The sequence below is a fragment of the Dermacentor silvarum genome, chromosome 9 (genome assembly GCF_013339745.2).
Source record: "Dermacentor silvarum isolate Dsil-2018 chromosome 9, BIME_Dsil_1.4, whole genome shotgun sequence".
In the NCBI taxonomy this organism is placed as follows: Eukaryota; Metazoa; Arthropoda; class Arachnida; order Ixodida; family Ixodidae; genus Dermacentor; species Dermacentor silvarum.
In genome coordinates this window covers 118,424,014-118,445,881 of record NC_051162.1, presented here as the reverse complement: position 1 = coordinate 118,445,881, position 21,868 = coordinate 118,424,014, and the positions used below count along the sequence as shown (strand labels likewise).

Below are 21,868 nucleotides of genomic sequence, written 5' to 3'. Positions count from 1 at the left end.
CCAGACCCAAACACGGTCTCCGGGCTGGTACTCGACGTAGCGTCGTCGAAGATTGTAGTGTCGGCTGTCGGTCCTCTGCTGGTTCTTGATGCGCAGGCGGGCGAGCTGTCGACCTTCTTCGGCACGCTGCAAATAGGTGGCAACGTCGAGATTTTCTTCGTCAGCGACGTCCGGTAGCATGGCGTCAAGCGTCGTTGCCGGGTTCCTTCCGTAGACCAGGTTGAACGGCGCCATGTGCGTCGTTTCTTGCACGGCCGTGTTGTATGCGAAGGTCACGTACGGAAGGATTGCATCCCACGTCTTGTGTTCGACGTCGACGTACATTGCCAGCATGTCGGCGATGGTCTTATTTAGGCGCTCGGTGAGGCCATTCGTCTGCGGGTGGTAGGCGATGGCTTGTCTGGCTGTATCGCAGGATGGCTTGAGTTAGTTCAGCCGTGAAGGCCGTACCTCTGTCGGTGATGAGGACTTCCGGGGCACCGTGACGCAGGAGGATGTTCTCAACGAAGAATCGGGCTACCTCGTCGGCACTGCCTTTGGGCAAGGCTTTTGTTTCGGCGTAGCGGGTGACGTAGTCCGTAGCTACGATGATCCATTTATTCCCGGACGTCGACGTCGGAAAAGGCCCCAGTAAGTCCATCCCGATCTGCTGGAACGGTCGGCGAGGTGGCTCGATCGGCTGTAGAAGCCCGGCTGGCCTTTTCGGCGGTGTTTTGCGTCGCTGACAGTCTCGGCATGTCCTTACGTAATGGGCGACGTCAGCAGAGAGGCGAGGCCAGTAGTATTTTTCTTGTATCCTCGCGAGAGTGCGGGAAAAACCGAGATGTCCAGCCGTTGGGTCGTCATGGAGAGCTTGCAGAACCTCTGGACGCAATGCTGAGGGTACCACGAGGAGGTAGTTGGCTCGGAGAGGCGAGAAGTTCTTCTTTAGGAGAATTTCGTTTTGCAAGAAGAACGACGCCAATCCTCGCCTGAACGCCTTCGGCACAATGACGGTCTTGCCTTCCAGGTAGTCTACAAGGCTCCTTAGTTCCGGGTCGGCTCGCTGTTGTTCGGCGAATTCGTCGGCACTGATGGGTCCCAAGAAAGTGTCGTCATCCTGGTCGTCTTGTGGCGGCGGTTCGACGGGGGCGCGAGACAAACAATCGGCATCAGCGTGCTTTCGCCCGGATTTGTAAACGACGGTGATGTCGAATGCTTGAAGTCTCAGGCTCCATCGTGCGAGGCGACCTGAAGGATCCTTCAAGTTAGCTAGCCAACACAAGGCGTGGTGGTCGCTTACAACTTTAAAGGGCCTGCCATAGAGGTAGGGGCGAAACTTTGATGTAGCCCAGATGATGGCGAGGCACTCCTTTTCTGTTGTGGAATAATTTGCTTCCGCCTTCGATAGCGACCGGCTAGCGTAACTTACAACCCTTTCTAGTCCGTCAGTCCTCTGCACAAGCACGGCGCCGAGGCCTACGCTGCTTGCGTCCGTGTGGACTTCGGTATCGGCGTTTTCGTCGAAATGCGCAAGTATTGGCGGCGATTGCAGGCGTCGCTTCAGTTCTTCAAATGCTTCGACTTGCGGCGTCTCCCACTTGAACTCGACGTCGGCCTTCGTGAGATACGTCAGTGGCTCAGCGATCCGTGAAAAATTTCTGACGAAGCGCCTGTAATAGGCGCACAGTCCAAGAAATCTACGCACTGCCTTCTTGTCAGCGGGCGGAGGAAAGTTGGAGATGGCCGCAGTTTTCTGAGGGTCGGGGCGCACTCCAGACTTGTTGATGACGTGGCCCAAAAACAAGAGCTCCTCATATGCGAAGCGGCACTTTTCTGGCTTCAACGTGAGTCCGGAGGTCTTGATTGCTTGAAGAACTGTTTGAAGGCGCCGGAGGTGTTCCTCGAAGCTTGAGGCAAACACAACGACGTCGTCCAAGTAGACGAGGCAAGTCTGCCACTTCAAGCCTGCCAGTACTGTATCCATGACACGTTGGAAAGTGGCAGGCGCCGAGCAAAGATAAACATGTATACGTGTCAATATTTGACGAGCGGCTGGGTGCAGCAGCCGTTCGTCAAATTGTTGTCGGAAAGGTGAGCAAGCGTCCGTCGTTTATTTTTGTTCGCGTTTTTTTTTTCTTTTTTTTTGGTGAAATAGCCGTGTGAATTGTGTGTGCATCCCATAACCACGGTAACGGGATGTCGCGGTCGGAGAAGGATTAGATGCAGCAGTTGCCAGCGGTTGTGTTCAGATGGTTTTTTAGACCTCCACAACCGCTGCGTGCCGTGCATGTGTTTTAGTGCTGGTTAGAGACGCGCAGCTTTCGAAAGAAACAAGTATATTGTATTTGTAACTTGTTTACTTTTTAATGACCGTGTGCATTTACGTAGTCCCGTAAATGCCATTCATTGACGTTGTACAAATTAGCGTTAACATTGTTTTATTTTGAAAAGTAGTAAGTGCTCCAACTCGATGTGCAGCCACCACAATTTTCAAATTGAATTCAAATTTTTAGATCTCGACGCTTAAGCTGTCTGTCTGTACTCGCAGCTTCGTCATTCACAGTCATTCAATGAAACGCCGCTCGCACCGTGGCTTCTCATAAAAGAAGACGGCGACACTGCGCAATTCACCATTATGTCACTGCTGCATTGGCGTACAATCGCGGCACGTATAGTCTTTCCGTGCACGCAGATACACTAATTCAAGTACTTTCTACGTAATAACACGCACTCACGGCTCCGCGCACAAAACACCGATGTGTGCGAACTGCCCACGACGGCTTGGACGATAGCGATCTCCAATACCTCCGCGACGCACGGACGAACTGACGACCGCAAACATGGCGCGGCTGCCCGGCGATGCTGTCGCCGCCTCGCGGATCAAGGTTCAGTGAATTTACTGGGAGCTTATACTTATTCCTTCTTTAAGTCCCTTCAAAGTATACGAAGGTGTACGTAGCGTATGCAGCTATGTATTCCAGTGCACCATGCGTAGCAGTTCATTACAGCATCTATCTATCTATCTATCTATCTATCTATCTATCTATCTATCTATCTATCTATCTATCTATCTAGCTATCTATCTATCTATCTATCTATCTATCTATATCTATCTATCTATCTATCTACCTATCTATCTATCTATATACGCCAGAAACGGTTGTGTGGACGCACGTGTACAATAGCATTCACCGCTCGGGTTAGCCGAAGGCATCTGAAGTGCGTGGTATATATAGCCGTCCTTCCTGCGTGCCAGGGCGCAGCCGTCTTCAACCGACACCTGAATAAAGAGCGGGGCTATCGAGACACGGGTGTAAACAGTTTCTCGAATCGTCCGACCCAAATACGAGAGCACGACGTGTGCGAGAGACAATCAAAACATGTTTTCAGGTCAACGGCATTTTCCAGTGAAAGTTGCTCGAAATATGCCACTTGCGTGGTTTCCTTTTTGTTTTTGTTTTTTTTTTATCGTCGAACAGATTCGTTTTCGTTTTTTTCTTTTTTTTTAAACTGTACTACGCTTACGAACGGGTGAAACCATCTTTATTGTCTTAGCAAAAGTATTTTTGTACATTTTCTTTCTCGCAGACAAAACTCGTGTAACAGAAGAACGTTTTTAGCGCACTATGGCCGGCCACCGCATCAGCGTTTACAGAAATCAGGTTCTATAAACGTTGCACAGCATATCGTCATGCATAACTGCAGCCCTGCTGATGTCGGATACCCCTTACGCTATTCTTGAATGCGTGTACGTACATTGATTACGTCACCACACTGCTAAACCGGTGCTCTAATCGAGACACCCAGCTTATCCGTAAACGTGAGACACCAGTGACGTCACGGCAGTGTCAGTGCTGGTAGAAGTATCCATAAACGTTGGCTGGTAGTGCCGTCTCCTGACACTTTCTCAACATCAACGCGTAATGCTGTGTCATTCAATATCCTAGCAAAAAAGAAAAGAAAATACACAACGCGGTAAATGATTCCTGCTGCTAATTACGCTTTTGCATCAGCAGATAGGCAAAACGTAGTTGTAGCCTTTGTAGCCCTGTATGCTCTAGTTGACGTCAATGTCACGAGGTGGGGCCACCAGTGCCACGGCACACGTCTGCGTATAGTAGTATTCTAGTTGACCATACGTTTGTGCCTCCGGTGTTCCGTGTCACCTCCTTGTTCCGTATTAAAATAGTGTTTTAGTGTGTCCGGTATGTGCGATGGCGTTTGCGTAATACCAGGTTACAGGATACTTGTAGAGACACCTCGTGATCGACGCTTCGTCTAAACACAATGTTTTATATAGACATGTTTTCGTGTTCCAAGATTGTTCTTGACGAAAAAAAAGAAACGTTTAAAAGGCAACGCGTTCACGATTGCCCCGCGACCGAAAATTTGTGTCGATGGCAAAGTAGAATACACTTGGTTAATGCAATAATGATGCCTTCTTGAATGTTTTTTTTTTTTTTACAAGAACACTCATGGACGACGAAAACGTCTTTAAAGGCATCGTAGTTAGGTAAAGTACCACATAATGTCGCCACCAGCGTCTGGCTAAGCAAACAGCCTTGATCTTACCGGGTATGCTAAAAGCCTCCATTCTAGGAAGGGCAACACTTTTACTGACTAAATAAAGCTCCCGCGCCCGACTGAGCGATAGGAAGCGTCGACGTGTCAGGCTGTAGCAGTGGTCGTGGTCCTCGGAACTATGCTTCCCGTCGTCGCGACGTCTGGGTGCAGGATACAGCGACAGCACAGCAGGACGGAGTTGAGGGACCAGCATATCGCCGCGAGCCAGATCGCCAGCTGCGGAAACGAAGTGTCGATTTATTTGCGGAACTACTTCGAACAGGTAGATGTGTTTAATGGAAACTGGGTTAGCTTGTCTAACGGAATTAACGTCTTTTTTTTTTCTTTTTAGATTGAAGGCTGGAATGACCTACGAGACGATAAATTAAATAAATAAATTCAGAGCCCTTCCGCTACTGTGAAGATGGAAGCCAGCGAAGCTGTGACTACTTCGCTGGCATCCATCTTCACAGTAGTAGAAGGGCTCTGAACTATTGTGGGTCTGCTGTAGTGAATATTGCTATAGTGAATTTATGTATTATCATTATTGACTATATTGAGCGTCTTCGGAATGTTCGTAAAAGAACAAGGACACCGGCGTCTTGTTTTCGCCCGGCGCGATGGCAAAGTAGTGCGTTTGCTGCGCCAAGTCCGCCCCATCTCATAGGCTAGCGTATGTGGTTAAATGAGTGTCCGTCCCATAGCGAATCCAAAGGGCAACTGCTGATAACAGCGCTAGCGCGATCTCTACGTCACGAGACAAAGGGGCACAACGATTGGTGGGACTTGCCGCCACGGAGTATCGCGACGCTTGTGAAAGGGGCATCGGTGGTGGAGAGGGGTATAACAATTGATGGGGCATCCATAATCCGTTTTGACACCTGTGCTAAGGCACAGCTAGCGAGAAACCGCCACGCACATGGAGCCGACATTCTTGATCTACTTCCGGTCTATCTATCTACTTCCGTTGCCGGACGTGATCTCCTGGAACCTAGCCTATAACAACTTCGCTGTAATAAAATTTAGTTAGCAAGCCAACGATGTTAGGGGCGCAGACAAAAAGCCTCTACAAGGGCTTTTCTAAGGGTCTCCGCCTTTTTTATTGCGATGGCAATTATATGAACACTCTAGGCAAATTTTGCCGTCCTCATACATTTATGTATATGTGTTCTATATTTTTATTTCTTAATTATGCCGACATATGCCAGTAGATGCTATACTATTCAACCGCCGAAGTCCTTCAAGCAAGCTATAGGTCTTATGTTATTGATTGAATTATTCCTTTGAATTTTTTAAAAACTTGCAGCGCCCAGACAGAGCCATAAACGTTTCATTCACAGCGTATGTCTTTTAGCTTAAATCATATCAGGCTATTAAAGAGTGCAAAATACAATTTGTGCTCGTGCATGATCTGAAAGTTATGTATACAGTCGAACGCTTTCATAACGGAATGCTTGGGGCCTCTGAAATCATTCGTTATACAATTAAGTCACTACGTTGTAAAGGTCGCGCACTGCACAGTTCACATTCGAACTGGGACAGATTTATTTCTTCGTTATACAGGTCATTTTGTTGTAGAGGCGTTTGTTGTAGAGGTAATTTCACTGGCGGCGCTATTTACGGACAGCGCAATGGCGCTATGCGCGATGCCGTCACAGGCCCTACACACTTGTTAAAAGCGTTTAAGGGTGATTCGCCCCCTTCAAGCGAAACTGCCAGTTTTTTTTTTTTTCAGATTTGCCGTAATGTTTGCAACTAAGAAGTTAATTGATGTAATTAGTTTAATTATAGTGAATGAATTGCTTTGGTTTTTCTTGCAAATGATGTCCGCCTGGGCGAATAATTAATCTGCATATAGTGGAGTAATTCGAGTAACCTTTGTAGTCGTTTTTTTAAGTGTTTCAATTAAAGAAGAACCACTGTATAACGACGGCTTTTCATTTGTGCGAAATCCGGCTCGACGATTATTCATTGGCGATAGCGCAATCAAGGGCGGCTGAGACTGAACGCGTGGTCATGCGCTTACTTCGGCTCTGGTGAGCAGCGTGTGGAAGTTGGCCATCTTGATGACGTCCGGCTTCCAGGGCAGGTCTTGGGCGTCGCTGCAGCTGGAAATGCGACGACACGTCCGTGAGAGTGCTGTACGAGCTGTCTGATCGTCTTACTTGCAAGTTGAGGTAGTTATGCAATCGAACCCGGATATATCGAATCTGAAGGGCATCACAAAAAAGTTCGATATATAGGTAATTCGATATCCAAAATAAAAGTTTTATAGAAATTTTTTCAAGGGACTTTACTGCTGTTCGTTATACACAATAATTCGTTATATGCGGGTTCGATACATCTGATTTCGACTTATACTGATCAACACGCGCGTATATATACTTCCATATTTAAAAGCTCCCACGTAGCTTCGTCTGTATATAGCCAAGAAAACTTGTGTTTGATTACAGGAATCGCCATTATAGAGTGCTTTCAAAGAGCGTTCTACACGCCTCGTGGGAGGAGGAGAAGAGACACGAGTATAAAAAGGACGCTAAAACACGAATTTCGACCAATTATGTTCAAGACAAATTAAAGAAACTTTTTTAGAAATTCCTATCGGCCTATCACTAGAAACTGACCTATCACTAGCTTCATCTACCACCCTTTCCCTTGGGGCGGGCGTCTCCGCTGTGCTTCAGCGCAGGGACGCCTGTATTGGAATGTACAACTTTATTAGAGACACAAAGCGGCTACCTCGTTAAATTTCATAACTTGTCAGTGGCCTCTTTTCTTCATATTAAATTACGTTATCTCGGAAATCATTGTTGCTTTCTTTTCACTTCTGCATTTTCTTCTGCATATTCCAAGTTTTATGTTGGCTATATTTATTACACTTAACACACATGCATTTGTAATACCGCTTGCATCTTGGCCAATTTCCTGCAGCGGGTAAGAGCCATTCCTTGGAACAAACGAAAACTAGTTCAGCTGTATTCGTAAATTCTGCTTTCGCAATATAAAGAAATCCACTCTTTCCGTCACAATGGGCTTGGATATATAGCCTGAATGAACGCATTATAGCCTGAATGCATATAGCCTGAATGACCGCTGCATGACGGTCCGGGACGCGCCGCTGCAAAGAGCGCTTGACATGCCTTGTGTAAGCAGAAGAAACCTAAGGCACACTAAAGAATATCCAGTTCAGCTGTATTCGTAAGTTAACGCTTCTGCAAAAAAAGAAAACTACTCTTAAAGCTAGAGATTCGTAAGCGCAGAAAACACTCAAAATACAAAAATGGGTGGCGATTCTACAATGAAGTTCCCCAACCAGCTCTCCATGGTGTCATAGAAAAAGAAGAACTGCATTGCATTCTAAAGGAAGCAAAATATTTAAACGGAAATTTGAGAAGGTGTTTTGAAATCAGTGACGTACGTGACACTAACGCACACGCACGAATGTATCGGCACGACATGGAAACAGATTTAAAATTTGGCCTTCGGTATCTCTAGCCATTCTAGCCACCCTATCTCAACTAATAATCAACAATATCAACATTATATACTCTGGCAAATGACCGAATATTTAGTATTGAAAGAATAATTCCGGGTTCCCGGAGAGGAGGACGGCAGACACAACGATGGTAGCGACGTCTGGTGAAGCCGCGTTCAACCAGAAGGCACGCAAAAACTAATACTGCATGCAGTGACCAAAATATTGCACGTCACTGCTGCTGTGAAGTATTGGTAGAGACATAATCGTTAACGTGCAGTACTTTTATGATTTTATTTCGGTGATAACGCTGAAGCCAACACAAATATTTTTCAAATGCGTTGTATAGTTGTGAAAAACGCCACAAAATGTCGCTACCAGCTGCTACTGCCGTCCATGGCTCGGTTATCCGGCAATCCGCAAACGTTAAGCAGGTAAACTGAAACTTTCTACATGTAATATTGTCCCTTTGAACTTTGTTATCACAACAGTGCCACTCCAAATATAGCTCTCACCTGACCAGAGTGTGGCGCTCCAGCGAGTTGCACAATCCGACCTGGCCCACCGTCAGCAATATGGCACAGGCGAGCACGAGCATAGAGAAGACACAGGTGATGAACAGCGCCGGTGGCACAACCTTCCACGGGCTGCTCTCCCTGCTTTAATTGAAAACCCGGTGAGAGAGATATATAGATGGGTGCGCGCGTGTTTGTGAAGGAATTCACGTTAATTACTGTCTGATATGTAGTGCTATGAGGTCCTTCAGCACGCGAAATATAAAAATATCGTATACTTTAACCCGAAGTCGTAGCACCTATAGCGATAGTAAATTTATTAGACAGCTATGCGAAGTAAGGATAGTAGTTTTGTCAGCCGTATAAGCTTGTAAACATTCGCTCACTCACTAAATTAACAAGCATTGGTGTCACGCGCGCCCAGGCAAACATGAACACGTCTCACTCGATGACCGCGCGGAAACGCGCTGTCAAAACGCTGGCGTGAGAAAGAGCGGCGGCAGCAGAGAAAGAATCGTGCTGCCTCTCGCTTCGACGGGAACTAAGCCGTGAGTACAGAGCTCACACGAAGCCATCCGCCCGCGGCGAGCCTGTAGACTCTGTACCCACAGCAGATCGCTTTCAAGATAGGGCCCGCGCTTTTGTTGTGTGATTCGCACAGCAAAGCCCAATCATCGTGCACGCAGCATGCGTATTCCAAGAATGTATTACAAGGAAACGGTACGCATGAACAGGCACGTGAAAACGTGTGGGCGCTGGTGGGATAAATTTTAACGGTAACCGGTAACCATCCAAGTGAATGATTTGGCACGGTGCTGCAGGTTTAATATGTCACAAGAGGTCAAAGAATTAAGGAGAGAAAAGAAAAGATCGCAAGGGCATCCATTGGCACGCAAACTCGGAAATGAAGTCAACAAATGAATATTAAAACAGAAAGTAGGGCTTTATGGCGCCGCCAATAAATAAAAGGTTATCCATCTCTGTCCCTTGTGCTGCAGTCGCGCCCACCCTATATTTGGCATTATCGAGAGAAAAAAAAACTGCAACTAATATAGCTCAGAAACCTAGATAAATTTTTCACAGGAAACAACAATATATATTTTTGTTCGCTACCGTGCGTATGATATACTGAACTCTATTTTCGATATTAGATCTTTCACGTGCTAACTTTTTTTTTCTACATTAGGCTATATTATATTCATAGAGAGTTTGCTTCATTGCGTGTTATTACCTTCCCTTGCGCCGCCTATTGCCCTGCCGTCTTTCACAAGTCTCCACGGCAGTTTCGTCTGTTCCCCCTAATGTCCTTGAAATCTAACGCCTCGTTCAATAAGCCTACTGCTTCCACATTTATCGCTGGATGGGCACTCCGACCTTCCAACAGAATATGCCTAACGGTTCCTGCACCGTTGCCACTCGCTATAGGCACGATCGAGTGTGTAAGTGCACGATAAATGGGGACAACGCGATCTGCAACGAATCATGTGGTGTACTGCACTCGCCCAAACGGCTACGCTTGTGTTCGGGACGTAACTCTGGATGTTATTCTGGATACAATGGCGGAGACCGTCCAATTCCGCCATACTGTCAAATATAGTCGCCATCTTGTCAACTCTGATACGCTCACTGGGCCGCTATGCCCTCTCTGATTGGCTCAAATCACCAATATGGCGGGATTCTACATTGTCCAGAATGGCACCCTCTGTTTGACACCAACGGTAGCCGTCACCAATCTTGCGCACGCGCCCTTCAATACTCTGCAGCCATGCTACTTTGCTGCCAATAACGCTATAGCCCAGAGTTCCGTACTTAATTCACTAGAGAAACAGAAACTATGCAGATCTAACGAATATCCTGGAATAGAGGTGAAGCGACGCTTTCCTGACGCGTTTAATGAAATGCAGTAAATTTGTCCATTTCATTCCTGCGTCTTTGGCAAAAAGGAAACGTGCGCGCGCACCATGTGCTCCCGCGAACTCGTGCTACCACAATGTGAAAGCTCTTATATTGCCTTGTGTTTCTCTATTTTTTTATGTATAGTCAGCTTCTTGGCCTATCCCCGGTTGTGGGTATATGTTCCATAGTATGAAAATCATCATCATCTAGACGTGGCAATCATCACAAACCGTTAGTTCACGTTGGCACCGTAGACAAATAAGTGCGATTGTGGTCGTATATAAAACTTATGTGCATAAGTTATATACACCTATGCAGACGCGGCCTATAGCCGCGTCTGCAAACACAAAAGAGAGCATGGAACAACGATAGGCGCAGTGCATGCCCTTGTTTGAAACAAGGACACTGCAGAAAACAATTAAGGACTGTGCCTGTCAATAGTTTCATGCTCTCTCTGTGGTCGCTACTTCGCGCAGTCAAAAATGTTTGTTAGGATGCACCGACTCGTCCAACAACACGTTCTAAACTAGTGACCCAAGTTGTGAGCTATTCAGCAAGACAGCAGCGGCACCCAGCCAGTAGCCACGGTCAGGAAAGTCCGGGAGGGTTCGTAGAGAAAGTTTCGCTTTAATATCTGGCACTGCAGTCTTTCAACTACCATGGAAATTATGTGTAGCACATGAATCTTTCTACGACTTGACATGGCTCCACCGAGAAAGCAAACCGCATGCAGCTTCCTTTACTGTTCTTTGTGGTTCAGCTGTGCTGCGTGCTATTCGGAGAACATATATCATCAAAGCAGTGGAGTGTTTTACGTTGACAACTGCTTTATGGTGTTACGTTATTGCGACTGCATAAATAAGTTACGACACTTGTGACAATGCGTGTCGCCATATCTGGATAGTCATTGCGCTGTCGCACTCCGCCATGGGTGACTATATTTTATATATTTCAAGAACGCATTTTTATTTGTATTGTTCCGAAAACAATACGATGGTAGAAATTAGAGAAGAGGTTATGCAAGTCGTTGTCCATACAGCAAATTTGAGGTGACAGTTCGTTAGGTTAAAACAATAAACATAACATAAAAGTGGCAGGTGAGCGCGCGTCTCCTCTTCTAGACCGACCGTTGCTGCGCAGTGCGCGGCTGAGCGCGGCTACGCTTGCTCTGTCTTGGAGGTAGTCAGCGGTGGGTGCGAAGTTTAGGCGAGCCGAGGTGGTTGGTGGCTTTGTGTGCGTTGAGGTCTCGTGTGTCTCGCGTTGGAAGCCGCGTCAAGTTTCGGAAACGCGTTGAAGCGAGAGGCGCAGCACGAAGCGTTCGGTCGCCGCTGCTGCCACTCTTCATCATTCCGCAGTTTGTGACAGCGAGTGTCCGCGGTCATCCAGTGATATATGTACATCTTTGCCTGTGCGCGCGTGACACCGCGCTTGTTAATTTAATTATTAAGCGAATGTTTAGTGCAATTTACACGGTCGATAAAACTACGACCATTGCTTCGTGTAGTTATCGAATACTTTGCAATTGCTATCAATGTTTCGCACTTCGGGCGAAACTGCGACTTGTTTTACTTTTCTGCATCTTCATTCCGGCCCTTAATATCTGTGACTCGTATTTGGGGCCATTGAATCGTAAAAAATTATATAATTGCCCTAAAGAACTAACGTCTTCCCATATATATTGCGTATCCGCTATACCCTTACACCAAAAATCCTCCAGCCGTCTTTTACTGTTCACCATGGCATATCCAATCACTTTTTCCTATATACATCTTTGAAACTCACTGCCAAGGACAAGGTAAAAAAGCTGCTCCTAATGTCCACAGTGACTACATAGGCAGAAACCGGGACAGGCTAATGATATATATATATATATATATATATATATATATTACTCCATAGTTCCAGCGCTATTTCCCCGCACTACACATGAGTACTCGTCATATGCAAGTTCTCTGAAGCGTCCAAAAGCACGCACCATTTGGGAGTTACTGTTATTTTCAACTTTTGTCTAGTTGTTGATCTTCCAATAAGAAGTGTTCCGTATGCGACTGTCTCCGGTCCATATTTCTCGCAGACACAATAATACAGGCATAGACGCCACCGAGCGTCGTTACACTTATGTCAAAGACCACAAGATGCATGCTTCTTGAAAGGCATGTCTTCAGCCATGTTATAACCTTGAAAACAAGACGTATCACCATGCACAAAACTATGTGCTGTATAGAACAGACAGTTATACTTACACTACAGACATGTCTTGCACCTTGCGGGAGAATGAGCAGAATATCCACAGCCAGAGAAAGGCGTAGATGAATGACGACACCGTCGTGAAGAGGCAAAATTCGCACGCCCACTTTCCTCCCCAAGAACTGGTCCCGTAATCGACGGAGTAGTACCGCACAGGTCTCGACGCACTGGCGTTGCTGGCGGCGACCTCTTCGTCACGGATCACGCTAACGTTGGCGAAGAGCGGGCAGTACACCTCGAAGTTCTTGAGCACCATTCCGAAGGCTAAGAATACCGGCCAACGAGCACAGAAATGCGCCCATGAAAACGCCGATGTGGATCCTCTGCCACTGGTGCAGACGTTTCTTCAGGTCGCGTCGTGTCGAGTCGGTATTCTGGTCGCCTTCAGAATCTCGTCCGGACGAGGGCAACGCGTGAGTCGCAGTCCTCACAGTTCGCGATCCCCTGGTGCAGTCTGTTGTTGCAGTCCCGACGTTGGCACTGTTGCCGCTTGTACTTATTCCTGCTCATGGTTCCCTTGAGGCTATGGAAGATGAACCTTGGCGGTTTGCGTCTGGTCGCGGTAAGCGAAGGTCAAGTGGGCATGCGCAGCATGGACTCGATACGGACTGTCGGAATCCGTCCTGGGAAAATGTCTTCAGTTTACCTTGTCAGCTTAGTCTTGGCGAGTTCTCGTTGTAATATGTTCACCCAAACAAGACTCGTCAACGACCGGTCTCGTCTCTTCTGGAAGACTGTCTTCGGCTCGTGTCAGTTTAGGCGAGTTCTCGTTGTAAACTTCATGCACATGCATGCAACGAAGACTCGTCACCTTCCGTTTCTCTTCCGTTGAGAACAGCTATAACCGCATCTGCTCTTCGTACATCGGCCACATCGGGCGCTGACGGTACATTTCACGTATACGTATACACTATACTGACGTGCGACATCAACTGGACTTTCAGATATCCTGGACCTTCTGCCTCCTGTCTTCCAGTGCTCAAGACACAGCCGCGGAACTCACGACTTGAAGTACACGTCTGTATGCAACGAACACTCGTTCGTCGACACACAGCTCTCTTCGACACAATTGGCTTTGCCCCTTACTCCTTCTAGACGAAGCGTTGCGTCGTCGCGTGGCCAGTTGCGGTACCAAAATACAAGTCCAAGTCACGACGACGGCCACGTCAGTGATCCACCTCTTGCCCAAGACAAACAAACGGCGAGAGCCGCGGTCCAGCATTGACAGCACGCCGCGCGCGTATGGCGCTAACCTCGCTCTCTTGACCGCCACTGCACGTCGCCTCCTCGGTCGTTATTGAGCAGACGAACCCGCTGACGATCGAGTCGTTCTCATATTGAACAGCTGCGCACTCGTTACGCTCTCGAAGTGGTGAACAAATGAGGAGCCTGTGCCATACGTTCGAACATCCGTTGCAAAGGCGTGTTGGTCCGGCGTATACCGCGAGATAACTGTTCGTCTTGAAGCCGTATAGGCAGCTTGCTTAGCTGTCAAAACACCGACACGCCCTACAGAAGGTTTTCCGAATCCTGCGGCTTTTCGTATAACGAGCTTCCTCTTGTACGCATGCGTCATGGTTCCATATCTTTGTGCTGCGACTTCCTTCCTTCTCTTACTCGCGTCCTCGGTGCTGGCAGAAGCGCGAACGTGTGCGGCTGCGATGTTGTACGAAAGCGTAAGCTTCCCTGACAGCTCCCTCGCCTTCAACCTCCCTGCGTTGGGAAAGAGCTAATTTTACAAGCCCGGAGAAGTAAATTGTATAGTAGCAGCACTTGCAGCGCGGGCCCGTCAATCGACGACCCCATCTGGAAGTGTCGGAGAGCTTGTTTGAACAGTCCGCCACAAAGCCGAGCCAAGACGTATAAACGAAAGCTCACTGGGCAGCTAGGGGAGTAAAAAAAAACAAGGAGATTGAAATAGAGAAAAGGCAGGATGTTGAACATACACTGGGCGCCTATACTTGAAGGATTCGGAGAGCCGCGCGCAGTGTGAGATGGTTGGCGCAACGAGCTAGACATATTGCAACATCATCTCTCGACATAGTACGCGGTCTCCACAGGGCTGATTTATGGGCAGCCGTGCAAGTTGCGGGGACGGAATGCCTCAACTATGGGAAGAATTTCTATAGGCGGAGTATTTCGAAACCCGCATATATGCCGCGTTTTCGCGCTTGTTGCGTGCATGCAGCCGAAAACTTCAGGAGCGCGTTAAAGCGCATAATCTGCCGTTCGCACTCACTTTAGTGCAGTGCTGTAGAAGGCAACTGTGCGCCGGCATGCCCGAAGATGGCAATTTTAGTGTGCTCTCGATAGGTTATCGAAGACACCAGTTTCGAAAAGTCGAACCTCGATATAACGAAGTTGTACTTGCCGCGAAAAACTTCGTATTATCGCGAATTTCATTAGTTCGAGGTTTCGTAAATTCAATGGAACTAAGATCGGCAAATAAAATTAATTCATTACATCGCGAATTTCGTTAAGTTGAGGTTCGTTATATCGAGGTTCGACTATATTTATTTCCAAAGTGCGCGACGAAATACATCGGTGTTCCAGTTACTTTTGTGCGTCAATGCATACAACGGCGCCTTCTTCTTTTAAGAAATCGTCAGTTTTGCCCGAAGGGAAGGGAAAGGGGGGCGGGCGAATCATTGACTGTGAAAGTAAGATTTAGCGTTGTGCTTGAACTCCTCGGACGCTGTTCTAACTATACGCGGGGCCGACTAACGCATATGCGACATAGGCAGATGCACAAAATTTTCTGGCACCCTTAAAAGCTTACAGGCTGTACGGCCTGTAATGGCGTCGCACAGGCGCCACTACGCGGCCCGTAATGAGTCGCATAAGTTAACTTATACAAAATAACTTTCAGGTATGAGCACTGATATTTTTTTTTTTGCGCTTGCAATATTTAACAGTCTGAGACGACTTAACATAAAAGCAATGCTCTGTGAATTTTACGTTTCATGACATCTGTTTGCGGGCTGCCATGCTCAAAAATTCTCAGGAATAAGTCGGCCAAGAGCGTAACACTTGCGATGGTTAAAGGAACTTTGGCAGTTGTATAGTATAGCATCTATCTTGCACTATACGGCGTGCATTCACATATAGCAAACCTAAACCGAAATATATGCAGAACCTCACGGCAACGCCGATGTCGAAACTTCCCCTCGAGTGTGCATATAATTTCTATCGCAATAAAAAAATTAGGTGGAACAACAGTTCATTTTAACGCGATAGCGTTAAGGGCCCCATGTCGCAGAAAATATTGTGTCGGCGCCGGCGGCATTGTACGTTAGAGAAAGACCATACCGAACCACGTATCCCGAACTACGCAGGCGCCCTCCGCGTAGCGCGTAGGCGTTAGTGCACTAATTGAATTTCTCAAAGTAAAATAGGCCAGAAAGTTCGTAAAGTACGACTTGCACACAACCTACAGACATGATAGGTCGGATTGTAATTTGAATATACAAGAAAACATAATTCTGTTACGTGGAAACTCAAATACAAACCCCTCGGTTCCTTGAAACACCATCCAGATGACGCTCGCCTCCGCGCATTCGCGGCGCCCGTCGTGGGAGGGGGAGGGGGAGGATAAAAAAAAGAACCAGAAAGCTCGCCTTCGTGCATAGCGTTCGCGGCCAGCGTTTACAGGAAAACATTACGGATACATAAGCAGTAGTAAGACGCTTCGTCCTGCAGTGGACATAAATATAGGCTGCTGCTGCTGATGATGATGTTGTTGATGTTGATGATGAAGCAACATTTGCCGGGAAGCATGAGAAGCAGTCAGCTAGGAATCTTTGAACGCTATCGCGTTCCACTCTTAAAGGAGAAGCTTAAGCGGCCTCCAAGTTTTTTACCGCAAGTTTGAAGCCGCAAACCTAGAAACTGGTGTCATCCTTGGAATTTACTTTGCCTCTTTAGGACGATGATTAAATTCAAGACAGAGCTGTTACCTGAAGATTTCTTATTGAAAAACAAAAATTGGATAGAAAATGTCGGATTGTGCTTCTGTAATTATTTCCATGTGCATTTCAATGATCGCCAGTTGTTTGGAAAGCTGCACGAATTTTATATTTGGTATATTTATTTTACTCTTTCCTTCATATTTAAATAGCGAGCAAAATGTCCAACATATATCGACCGTTACTCCTCCCCATTCCCTCGGACGTGTCACTCAGTATACTGGCATAGAAGAACAATAATTGTATAGAGGTACAAGAAATGGATGCATATGAACACCGCATAGAAATGATAATACAAAAACCAAAATTGAGCAGCAGCAGCAGCAGCAGCAGCAGCAGCAGTAGTAGTAGTAGTAGTAGTAGTAGTAGTAGTATGGTAGTAGTGGTAGTAGTAGTAGTAGTAGTAGTAGTAGTAGTAGTAGTAGTAGTAGTAGTAGTAGTAGTAGTAGTAGTAGTAGTCGTAGTAGTAGTATACAGTAGTAGTAGTAGTAGTAGTAGAGTACGGTAGTAGTTGTTGTAGCAGTAGTAGGTTAAGGAGAGTTGTTGGCAAGAAAGGGTTCCACGTACAGCAACTGTCCCTCGAAGCCAAATAACAGCGCATGTTTCGAAGTTTATTGCTTCAAAGTGGTTACATACATTGTACGATACATTGCAAATACATAAATACATTGCTGGAAGCACTCTCCAGTCGTGATAAATAAGGATGTTTGTATAGAAAATGTGGAATTTTGTAGCATATATTGATTTTAGATAACCCAAATATATATGACACAGAGCTTATTTTCTTCTTTTTTTTCTTTTTTTTTTGTAGTCTCCTGTAGCTATGTCTTGAGTTTGTGTAGTGTGCACATGGTGTTGTTATGTTCCAGAAATTACGGTGTCCGCTGAGCTGTATTAGAGTGACGTAACGGTATAGTGGCCCAGGTTCTTTTTTCCAGAAATAGAAACTGGGCCCCGCGGTCAGCAGGCCAAGGTTAGAAGCCTCGCCACAATAAAGAAAACGTGTGTATATATATTCTTCGGGGGTCGAGAAGAAAAAAAAAATGTTCACTCGAGGACAGTTTGCATATGCGTATGCACTGTAGCCATAAAGAGCACGAAATAATCACACCATACTACCAGGAGAGTCTCCATTTGCTTTTCTAGAGAGTGCGATCGGTGCGCTCCGGATAAGGCCTAGGAGTGTGATTTCGGCTTATCATGCAGGCATGTGCAGATAGTAATTTTCGAGACGAATCGAATACGATTCGAATGATGCCAGAATTGAATCGAACAGAATATCGAACTTTTCGAATAATCAACAGCCGTTATCACCGTTACATATATGAAACAATCTTCACATTCTATATAGTGTATTCACAACGTTAGTAAGTTGATGTTATTACACTGCACGTTATAAAGCGTGATTCAATAAAAAGCACAAATGAATCATTAGAATCAAATAAACAGTTTATTTGCATACTCAGGCCTCATTGGCGGGTGCGACTGACAGCGGCTGAGCCGGTAAAGTCTGACTCCCGGCAAGTGACGTATACTCGTAGATTGGCCGCGGCGGCCGCATTTAGATGGAGGCGAAGTGCAAAAACGCCCGTGTGCTTGCGTTGTAGTGCACGTTAAAGAACCCCAGGTGGTCAAAATTAATCCGGAGCCCTCCACTACGGCTTGCCTCATAATCAGAACTGGTTTTGGCACGTAAAACCCCAGAAAGTAAGAGTGTTCGACAGCGTAACCTCTCGTGTTTTAATGCGTGAGCGTTATCAGTGTCAAAGCGAAAAAAAAAATGTGGCTGTGAAGTGTGGGAAGCCTGTCACGTGATCATATATATATATATATATATATATATATATATATATATATATATATATATATATATATATATATATATATATATATATTATATATATAGTATATAGAACACTTTCAAAAATTCTTAAAGGTTGCCTGTGGCAGATCGCACAATTCTAGCTCATGAGCTGGTTTACTCGAAGAGGCGGACATTACTTGCACAAGAAATTGAAATGCCTAAGCGAATAATTAACAGAAATTCACTAATTAAGTTTTTAACTAATTAGCTGATGGCCCATAATGCAATTTACAAATTGTAGCCGTGGAGTTCGCAAGGCGGATCCACTTAGAACGAATTCTCGGGATGACACCAGTTTCGAGATATTAATTCCCGAACTTTGCGGAGAAATGCATTGGCGTTCCGGTTAATTTTGTGCTTCAATGCAAAAAGCGACGTTTTGTTAAGAACCTAACTGTATATATATATAGTTAAATGAACAGGAGAACATAGTAAAAAAGAATAAAAAAATACAATAACACGACTTTACTGACGTTTCGGCCGCACAATCAAATGTCCAAATAGAAATAGAAAAGTAGGGAAGAATAACAGCTAGAAATGCAGGTGCACACATTTTTACATCAAAGACACCAAAAGTGATAGGGATAAAAGTAAATGTGAAATAGTAAGGGGGCACGAAAATTACAAGGTGTTAGCATACTAAACGGGTAAAAAGGACAGTTTACCAGCACTTTCATTGATTCCACAAGTAACCGCTTTAAATTTATTAATGAGATAGGATTCTCGAAGCTCTCTTTCGTGGTGGAAATAAAAACCAGATTGAAGTATTGTTGCGGTGATTTTATCAAATGAGTGGCCCGGAATGCGCACGTGTCCTGATAGCGGAAGATGAGGGAGAGTAGCAGCGTGGCACTTATGGTTGTAACAACCGGAACGGCGTTTCAGTTTGTCCAACGTACTGTAATTTGCAAACACGTAAAATTACCTTTAATTTTCATGTGGAAATTGGAGGCAGTGCTTTTGGCAATACATGATGTAATGTGTGCACAATCCTCGCACCATGTTTTCTTGCAAGGTTGGCAACCCGTAGTCTCAGGAATCCTCGTTTTAGATGACGTTGAGATGTCATGCAGATCACTAGACCGTCTGAAGACTACCCGTGGGGGTTCTGGAAAGATAACTTTAAGGTGATCACTCTGTGCTAGTACATTAAAATGTTTTTTAAGGATTGACGAGACATTTGGAACCGATGCTGAGTGGCTTAGAACGAGGGTACTTTGTGCCTGAAATGGACGATTGCTTTTTTGCGCGGAACAAATCCTTCCGATTCAGCGCATCGGCCCTTTTAACGGCGTCATCCACAATATGACGTGGGTATTTCATGCTGGATTAAAGCTTCGCAAAGTTGTTCACAGTTTTTATAAAGTCCGATTGTTCCGAGCAAAGCTTTTTAAAGCGGACCGCCTGACTATATGGTATACTGGTTTTCCAGTGTTTTACGTGAGAACTTTTAAACTGAAGATAACGATGCCTGTCCGTTGGTTTTCTGTAAAGTTTAGTGGTTGGTTTGTTGTGAGATAGGGAAACTGTAACGTCCAGAAAGTTAATCGTAGGACGAGAGTATTCATGCGAAACAGAAATGGATGGGTGGGCGGTATTGAAATAGGCTATAAACGATAACAGTTAATTTTCACCATGAGACCAGATCAGAAAAATGTCATCTACAAACCGCTTATAATAAAGAGGTTTTAGTTCGCGCTTGCCAAGAAAGTCATTCTCCAGAACAGACATAAAAATGCTAGCATAATTAGGTCCAATGCGAGTGCGCATTGATGTGCCGCTTATTTGAAGGTAGTGCGAACCGTCAAATTCAAAATTATTGAGCTGTAAAATTAATTTCAATAATGTAGACAGTGTGTCACTACCAATGGTTTTTTTTTTTTACCATCAGACGATCTGTCAGGCATGAACAACTGCCTGAATGCCATCATTATGGGGGATGTTTGTATAGAGTGAAACCACATCTAATGTAACGAGCAGGGAATTATCTGGTATGAGGAGGTCGTCGATGTCCAACAAAAAATGGTTCGTATCTTTAAGATAAGATGAGAAGGTACATGGAAGGCTGCTGATTATTACATCAACGTAGCGCGAAAGTTGCTCTGTGACAGTGCCAATGCCCGAAACAATAGGGCATCCGGGACAGTTTTCTTTTTGTACTTTAGGCAGCAAGTAGACGCTGCCCGGGGTGGAACTGAGTGGGACGAGTTAACTGAGTGGACGAGTGAGTGGGGCGAGTGGGACGAGTGCAGACCATAGCCAGAGAAGGACCAGATATCCACCGTGTCTACGCTAGCCTGATCCTGTCGATAACTACGAATAGACACCGTGGGGAGCGAAATGATGTCCTCGTTCGTCACTGCAATCGTGAGGCCTCTACTTTCAACAGCCTGCTGCAGAACTTTTGCCGACATTCCAGGTGCGTGGAATTCATCGACCACGGCTTTGAATGGTTGCCTTCTACTCGCGTTCTCGCTGCTCATGGTATCCATCCAAGTTTTGAGGGCGTCGCGTTAATGGCTGCCCATCTCCAAAAACTGTTTTATAAGAATTAACCCTTTTTCCTCCTTTTGGAGAGACACTGCTCCATGCCCAACGATCGAGCGAGCGCACTCTGGGCTGCCTGCAAGCGGGCTGTCCAATGTGCCAGGCTTCCCATCTCCAAGTGAATTCCCCGCAATCGGTGCACCGATCGTACAGGAACAACTAGCAGCGTCATTTTCGCCAAGAACTAAGCTTTCAACGAACCAACCGGCCAACTACCCGAACTCCCCACGTCCCACGGACCGGGCCCCGACAGAGCAGTCATCGTACTCCGCGCCCTCTCGCGCAACACCAAGTCTTCAACCAGCCGACCACCAAAGGAACAAAACTGCGGGACTTCGTGCGCGACTTCGCCTGCAGCCGCCTGGCGCGCAAAAAAAAAAAAATACGCTGGCGCATGCACTTTGTCCCCCTCGCAGATCCCTTTAAAGATGAGGCCCGCGTGGGCACGCACTCGCCCACATCGCAGATCGCTTTCAAGATATAGTTTAAGTCTTATATATACAGGGTGTTTCAGCGAACACTTTCAAAAATTCTTAAAGGTTGCCTGTGGCAGATAGCACAATTCTAGTTCATGAGCTGGTCTACTCGAAGAGGCAGACATTACTTGCACAAGAAAATGAAATGCATAATCGAATCATTAACAGAAATTCACTAATTAAGTTTTTAACTAATTACCTGTTGGCCCATATTGCAATTTACAAATTGTAGCCGTGGAGTTCGCAAGGCGGGTCCACTTAGAATTAATTCTCAGGATGACACCAGTTTCGAGATATTAATTCCCGAACTTTGCGGAGAAATGCATTGGCGTTCCAGT

The 21,868-nt window shown here is 45.9% G+C and overlaps 1 protein-coding gene across 1 annotated transcript; it reads right to left on the bottom strand.

Annotated features, from left to right (window-relative positions):
- Positions 1-4,045: 4,045 nt before the first annotated feature.
- Positions 4,046-21,226, bottom strand: LOC119464158 (transmembrane protein 179B-like). Its single transcript, XM_037725009.2, is given in 6 exon segments — positions 4,046-4,782; positions 6,572-6,653; positions 8,536-8,679; positions 12,675-12,946; positions 12,948-13,183; positions 21,121-21,226. Coding segments are annotated over 6 exon segments (972 nt in total). The 3' UTR covers positions 4,046-4,650.
- Between the last annotated feature and the right edge of the window lie 642 nt (positions 21,227-21,868).